General features: G+C 27.4%; 1 protein-coding gene across 1 annotated transcript; it reads left to right on the forward strand.

Annotated features, from left to right (window-relative positions):
- Positions 1-4,544: 4,544 nt before the first annotated feature.
- LOC120358330 lies at positions 4,545-5,385 on the forward strand. The gene is made up of 2 exons (XM_039452239.1): positions 4,545-4,942; positions 5,019-5,385. Exons 1-2 carry the CDS (start codon positions 4,739-4,741, stop codon positions 5,184-5,186), a joined length of 372 nt encoding a protein of 123 aa, XP_039308173.1. The 5' UTR covers positions 4,545-4,738; the 3' UTR covers positions 5,187-5,385.
- The last annotated feature ends 3,191 nt before the right edge of the window (positions 5,386-8,576 follow it).

An 8,576-nucleotide genomic window follows, 5' to 3' on the forward strand; every position in this document is an offset into this window, starting at 1 on the left:
ACAGAATATTTCGACTATTAAACTGATTATAAACATTGATGGGTTACCTATATTCAAGAGTAGCAGCACAAACTTATGGCCAATTTTAGGTCGTAGTGATGATCTTGTCGATGACCGCGTATTCATGATTGCATGTTTTTGTGGAGAAGAAAAGCCATCAAATCTTGATCATTATCTCAACCCTTTCATAGAAGAAGTTAGTTCTTTGCGAAAACACGGTTTTCAATATAAAGGCAAAATATTGCATGCCGAAATTGAATGTTTTTCTACCGATGCACCGGCAAGAGCTATGCTAAAAATGATTAAAGGGCACACAAGTACATATGCATGCGAAAGGTGCACTATTAAAAAAGTGAAGAAAGCAAGATATTTTCCGACTAAAATAAGAAAATCGGTAGTTTTGCGAACTAATAATGATTTTGTATGTAATAAAATAGATGATCGCCATATTAAAGACAAATCGCCCTTACTTGCATTAAACATAGATATGATATCACAATTTGTACTAGATCCTATGCATTTAATATACCTAGGAAGTATGAAGCGTCTATTTATTTATTGGGTTGAAGGAGGTCGTCACTGTAAACTTTCGCGGCAAAACATTTCAACTATAGATTACAATATAAATGTAATACGGCCATTCGTCACTATAGATTTTTGTCGAAAGCCTCGAAGTCTAATGCATCTACATAGATTTAAAGCAACAGAGTTTCGTTTTTTTACTTTATACAGTTGTCCAATTGTCACGTATAATGTTCTTGACAGTGTTAAATATAATCATTTTATACTACTTCATGTAGCAATCACTATCTTATCTAGTACGTCCTTGATTAAGCATGTCCATATTTGCATGTTGCTGAACAATCTATTAGGCAATTTGTTCGCAAAGCTCCCGAAATGTATGGTGAAGATTTTGTCGTATATAATATTCATTCATTATTGCATCTTTGCGCAGACGTACAAACATACTGCCCGTTAGAAAGATATAGCTGTTTTCCTTTCGAAAACTACCTTCAATCACTAAAAAGACGAATTCGCGCAAAACGATTACCTCTAAATCAAATAAGCAATCGTATTGCAGAAGAAGAAGTCATCGATATTGAAATAAAATCAGCTATTTCAAATTTTGAACCAAAACAAGTTCATTATCCAAATCCAAATATAGTTTCCCACTTTACATGCGAAATATTATTAATTGGGAATATAAAATTATCTTGCAAAAATCCCGACAATACTGTAACTATTGGTAATAAAATTTATGTTATCAGTAAGATTTTTTATATTGACAGTAAATATAAATGTATTGGGGCTTCATTTAAATTCTCTGAGGATTTGTACCAGCACCCAATACATTCGTCTAAATTAGGTGTTTATTATGTAAGAAGTATGAACGCAAACAATTCGACTACATTTTTTGTTGATGACATATCGTATAAATGTCTCCGATTGCCATTTATGGATGGGTTTGTAGTTTTTCCCCTTATTCACCATGTATTGTAATATTTTCTTTCGAACCAAAACTTGATGCGTTAATACATAAATTTCATAAATGCCATAAATAATTTAATTAGATTTTAAAGAATATATTCACACATTTTTCGTAATTCTTTTTATATTGAAAATATTGTAACTGATATAAATTAAGAACAAATAATAGTGAATAAAATACTCATTTATTTGTTTATACCTATCTAGTATATATTTACAATTATTGAGTCATGTCTACAAACTCAAATAAAACGAGTAAAATGTATGCCCTCGTCGAGTTCGTAAATGGAGGCAAGAAAGAATGTGCTGTTGTGCCACTGATATGGTTTATAGAAGAGTTGAAAATTTGTTATTGGCCGAAAACAAAAACTGAACAAGCGTTTCAAAAACTTGTATTAGATTATGTACTGTTCTGATTCAACGTGGTACAAATATAAAACTCACAGAATATTAAAAACTTCAGGTATGGATTTTGATATTAAATAGAAATTTATATTTTTTATTTCCTTTTTTGCAATGAAATTTTTTCGCAATAATATTCTTTAGAGTTTTTCCGAGGTAGGGGGAATTTTACAGATTCTTCTGAGCATTACTATTACATATTCTGACTTTAAAACTGTTTCAATTTCGACAAAAATGCGGCACGCAGTTCAGATAAGCTGAAGATTATAAAAAATTATTATTCAACACTAAGAACCGCAATAATTGAATAAGCCTATTTATGTTTTTTATTTCTGTCATAATTATATATTTATATTTATAAACAATTTATATTTCTCTTTATATTTTTTATTTTTTTGTAATTTTACATACTTGTATTTTATTTTAGTTTATTTTTATGACGTTGAATAATCGGCATTGCAGTTCAATTCCTGCAACTTTTTAATGAGAAAAATTACATTAAAACGTTGTTACTTTTTTTAAGTATATAATGTAAAAATTTTACAGATTTTGAGCAAAATCTTTTTTTATATTTTTGTTGAACATTTGTTATCTTTTTCTAGGAAATATATGTATTGTAATTGGTCTAAAAACATTTTTATTTAATATTAATTTTAATCACTTTCGCCGAACAAATTAATTAATATGTTAGCTTTTTACTTAAATACACTTGAAAATATATAAAATTTTCAACACAAAGTTATTGTATTTATTTCGTTTAAAATGGTGCAGTTTTGATGCAGTTTACCTTTATAAACTTAAGCATTGAAATTAAGTATTTAATATCATTTAAAATTAAAATTAAACGTTACTTAAAATTAATTGTTAACATTTTATAACGTATACATATGTTTTCATATGCAGAAGATTATAACGAGATCATAAAATATATGGAGATTATCTTAGAGCACGGATCAACAGAAGCTGACGGAGTGGAGATTTCGGATGTTACTTTGAAGAAAAAAATAGTGCAACAATGTGATGATGAAGAAAACTCCGATACTTCACAAACATCAAATTCGGAAATACATAATAAAACAGTTAAGAAACGTCAAATGTCTAAAAAAGCTATAGACATGTCTGAGAATTCCAATTCTTCCAACGTATCAATTGTACCAAAGAAGAAACGGAAACAGGAAAGGTTTGATGAAGGAAAAACGAAAAACACCAATACCAGAATACAATCTCGTAGTTAGTATACATTCTAAAATATTTGTCTATATGTAAATATGTGTAATAGACTGTGATATATTTAGACATTTTGGCACTTTTCAATCCTGTGTATTTATGTAGAGGAGAAAGTGATAATATGGCTACCATTTTATTCAATAACTTTGTTAATAATCAATATTTTATATTAAAGTTTTAATTATTATATTTATTAAACTGGTTTTTAATAAATTTTAGATTTGAATTTATTAATAATTTATTACTTAAAACGTGATTTATAAAATTATGACAACGCTGTATAATAAGTCGAAGAGAAATAGGGATGATAATATGACTCCAAAAATAAATTTGAAAGATTGGTTTTGTTACAAAAACAATATTTTTTATTTATATATTTATAATTTCCCATAGTTTAAAATTTTTCTACGATCATAAACATTAAAGATCTCATTTTGTCCTTGTTTAACATTAAATAACAAGAATAAAATAATGTCTTTGTTTCTGGACGCAGCCCTCTATAATGACAATATATTGAAAAAATATTTCAATATGAAAATCTCGCTTAAGCAACCATATTAATAAAATGTTATGCTCATGAATAATTTTGCATAACTTGAAATGTATATAACCCAATAAAAAATTAACAAAACAAAGTCGAGTACAAACATTTGTGTGATAATACGAGTTTAAAAAGAATGAGGGAATATGTGTAATTAAATATTAAAATGTACCTTAAAAAAGTTACAAAGTGCTGAAAAGTGAAAATACTTCATAGTAATTGTCGGATGTTGTACATTAGCATTTTAGCGCCACTACATAACTGCAAAAGTACTAAACAAATGATTTCGTAAGTAATTACTAGCTATCATCTAATAAATAATAAATGTAATAAGAGACAATAAAGATAACCATAATACCATTTTCTCCTTTATCATATTCTGAAAATTGCATGAAAAGTAGACAAGTGTGCCATTATTCTTTCTAAACAAAACATATCTGTTAAAATAAAATTATATATTGTATAATTTTATTATTTAAAAAAAAGACGGAGTGGATATTTCGAACTTTTCTTCAAGCCAAAAACTATTAGAAAAATGTAGTAACGAGGAAAACTCCGATTCCTCACAGTCATCCGATTCGGAAGTGCATGCAAAAACATCCAAAAAGCATCAAAAGAAGCCTGAAAATGCAAAAGAAACGTCTGAGGATTCCGATTCCTTCCCTGCATTGACTATATTAAAGAAAAAACAAAATGAAAGATTTGCTGAAAAAGAAACCAAAAATACCAACGCCCGGGCACAACCTCATAGTTAGTATACATTGTTATAAATATTTGTCTATATGTGAATGTCCGATGGATTTAATAAGGATATATTTTCTAGCATTTTCCGATGCCTGTATGTTATGTATTCTGAAAATTGCGTAAAAAGTAGACAAGTGTGTCATTCTTTTTAATCGAAATATATCGATTACAGTAAAATAATATATAATGTAATTTACAGATACTTCGAAAACTTGTTACGACGTAATTGAAAACAGCTCGATTTCTCTATCACTAAGTAAAGAAGGAAACGATTTAACGCAAATCCTACCGGTACAGCAATTCCAAAAATATGTCGTAAAGCGATTAGAAGAAATAATGTTATTGTTGGAACAGAGCAATGCTTCTTCTGTTCGTCTTTTAAATTCGCTTCAGACATTTATGAATCCATCTTCAAAACCAGACGGACTTCCTGAATTTCCTTTGACAACTGACGATGAATTCCAAAAGTTGGAACTGATGCTGTCAGAAAAAATAGAGGGTAATCCTGATGGCCAAGAGTCACTCAATTATACATATTTGGTATGTTTAAAAATCTTTTTTTATCTTAAATCTTTTCTCTGATAATAAAATTATGCATTGAAAAATGTGATTACAGACAAGACGACTGTCGACAATTGGTGGAGCCGACCAGAGATCCTATGTCATGAATATGTTGAAATTTATAATGACAAACCAACTGGCTATGTCCTATAATTGGAAAGGACAGCATAATAAAAAAAGTTTTGAGGCAACAAAACTACGTGAAGTTATTGTGGGTATGTAAACAACAGTTAATATAAACAATATTCTTATCCAATATTTCATAGAGAAGATGCAATTACTTCAGATTTTGAATTATAAAATAAATATGGGCATTTATTTTATTACATAACTTTTTGTTAATATTGAATATTTTATATTAAAACTTGAACAATTATATTTGGCAAAATGTCGTTAAATAGATTTCAGACACAAAATAATAAAATATTTATTACTTAGAACGTGATTTATAAAAATGTGACAATACTGTATAATGGGTGGAAGAGAAAACTATATAGTAATATGGTCGTTTCAAAAAATAAATTTAGAAAATTGGTATTGTTTAAAAAACTATTTTGTTACAAAGTTATATATTTTTAATAAGCAATCATTAGAATTTATCACTTAATAACGGAGATAATACGAGTTTTCATATTCATACTACTCATAATTGCACCATCTCTAATATATTATATATAACTTCCATTTATATATATATATATATATATATATATATATATATATATATATATATATATTATATATACAGGGTGTCAGAAAAAAAGGGTCACATATTTTGATAGCAAGTAGTATTGATCAAAACAAAAAGAAAAGATCTAATTAACATGGGTCCTGAAACTAATATCTTTAAAGATACAAGCTATTTTATTATTTGAGCTCTTTGTCATTTTCTTATTAGTCGGGTCATCTTTAGAATGTAATGAACAAAGGAGTAGGGAAGAGTGGGGTACAATGGGGATATCTTTTTTCTAGGTGCCTTAAAAAATAAAAAATAAACAAAAAGAGATAAAAAAATAATTTTTATTTTAATATAAAATGTAATCATTAATCTTCTATAAAAAAAACTGAAATAAAGAAACTAAATGTATGTACATATGATAACAAAATAAAAACTCCTTTTTTTACAAAAAACAAAAAATTTTTATGCTGACTGAGACGATTAATCTCGTACTGACGAACTCTCGTATAGCAACAGTAGTAAACACTTTTTTGTTTACTAGGGCTGCTCACAATTCGTCCAGGCCTACGCAATATCGTTTGACTTGTAGTATCTATTGCAAATGTAAATATCAGGAGACATTCTAAAGATGACACGACTAATAAGAAAATGACAAAGAGCTCGAATAATAAAATAGCTTGTATCTTTGAAGATATTAGTTTTAGGACCCATGTTAATTAGTCCTTTTCTTTTTGTTTTGATCAATACTACTTGCTATCAAAATATGTGACTCTTTTTTTCTGACACCCTGTATATAAAACTTATATTATTATAACTTCCATTCGTGATTAGATTAAAATATCTTTGTTGTCTTAGTCACTATTTCAGAATACTTATAGAATATTTATAAAATATATAAATACGTGTAAATGAGCATATTTTCAAAAATAAATTTTTTGCAAAAAATGAATAAAAAGCATCAGTAAATAAAAAGTCATCACTATTTTTTAAGTGAAAAGCTTATTGATTATAATTATATTACTTTTGTCATTTTTATAAGATCGGTATTTTAAAACCAATGTTGTTTCGAATTTAAATATATTTTCTTTTTTACAGAAACAGCCAAGATCCAATTTCGTGGAAAAGAATCATCCGACAAAGTAATAAAAGATGCGATTCAAAGTTGGCTGAAACTAGCGAAACATAGACACTCATACAATTTAACAAAAAAATAGTGTTTTATTTTTAAAATATAATATACTCGTATAATGTGAAACTTTTCATATGTTTTCAAAATATACATCGTAAACATATGTTTACGAAATATTTCTACTTTACGAAATACTTCTACTATATACTTCTTTTTTACCATGAAATAATAAAATAAATGATACTTTAAACAAATTGTTATACTTTCTTTGCAATACACTAATACATACATAGCACCTGCATATATATTTTATATAAATGTATATATATATACACACACACACACACACACACACACACACACACACACACACACACACACACACACACATATATATATATATATACACACATATATATGTATATGTATATATATATATATATATATATATATACACACACACATATATACACATATACCCAAATTGTAAACGTATATGCACATATATATAAAATTAGGATTTAAAAACGGATAAATTATTGATTTATCAATACGTATTTTATACGACTATATAATTCATTATTTATTTGGTTCTCTGATTCGAATATAAAACGTAAATGTACATACATTTAAAATTAGGATTTTAAAAACGGATAAATTATTGATTTATTAATACGTATTTTACACGACTATATAATTCATTATTTATTTGGTTCTCTAATCCGAATATAATTCGAATGTGCTTAACGTATAATAAATGAATAAAAATTGGTATATGAAAACGTTTCTGAGACGGTCATCGAAACGGATATTAGACCCGCTTCAAATACGTTTAATATACCAGGTTTACACCATACGATAATACCAAAAATAAACGTATATTATACCATCTTGTTCTTATTGGGTATGATAAATTATAGATGAAAACAAAAATATAGTTTAAAAAATAAATATAAGAAAACAAATTTTATGTTTTCTGGTTTTTTTATTTTAATTTTCCTAATTATAACACATAATTCTAAATATTCATCTATAATTTATCGTAATTTTACGAGATTTTTAAGATCTGCAAATCTTAAAAACCGTGAAATCTAATCTAATCTTTTTTTGTAAGCAAATATAAAAATGTGAGGAAATAAATTGTATCCGCCCAAAAAGACATTAAAAATGTAGAAAAAACGCCAAGTATATTTTTTTTGTAATATACCAAAACAACAATGGATAAAACCAAATATAATATCATCAAAAAGAAGTGAAATCAAAAATATTCCACGTATATTTATTACCGATGGGTTGGAAGTTTTTTGACCACGTTGCAATTAACCACCACTTACAGTATTAAACAGTAGAAAAACTCTAAGCACTAGCCGCTCTTTATTTTTTAGCATACTATATTTTATAGCATTATTTTTACCGGAATTTAGATTAATATTGTCAAATATGTTTTCAAATAAAATTGCTCATTTTGATAGTGAGTCTTTTTGTTTGTGTAAGTAAATTTGTAAAGTTATAAGTAGGTGAATAAAGTGTTTTGAGATTTGTCAGTGATTTAAGTAGCAGTATGAACAATAGGACTGCGTGCTCTAAAAATTTATTAAAAAAACGGGCGCTCCAAGTACGCTGCTGCTAGAGATTTTGTCCATCTTTGATTTTATCTGTCACATAATTTGCTGCTTATCGGTAAGGGAATATCCCGTTTGACCATATTGCGATTGATCACAGCCATTTAGAGCGGCTAGTGCTTAGAGTTTTTCCACTGTTTAACACTGTAAGTGACTGGTGGTCAATTGCAACGTGGTTAAAAC

Source organism: Solenopsis invicta, chromosome 7 (genome assembly GCF_016802725.1).
Source record: "Solenopsis invicta isolate M01_SB chromosome 7, UNIL_Sinv_3.0, whole genome shotgun sequence".
Taxonomy (NCBI): domain Eukaryota; kingdom Metazoa; phylum Arthropoda; class Insecta; order Hymenoptera; family Formicidae; genus Solenopsis; species Solenopsis invicta.

What these genes read in the sequence shown, in the direction of transcription:
- LOC120358330 (XM_039452239.1), top strand. Translation starts at nt 4,739, where the DNA reads ATGTTATTGTTGGAACAGAGCAATGCTTCTTCTGTTCGTCTTTTAAAT. An exon ending in CACTCAATTATACATATTTG is followed by an intron (nt 4,943 to 5,018) that starts GTATGTTTAAAA and finishes ATGTGATTACAG; the next exon opens with ACAAGACGACTGTCGACAAT.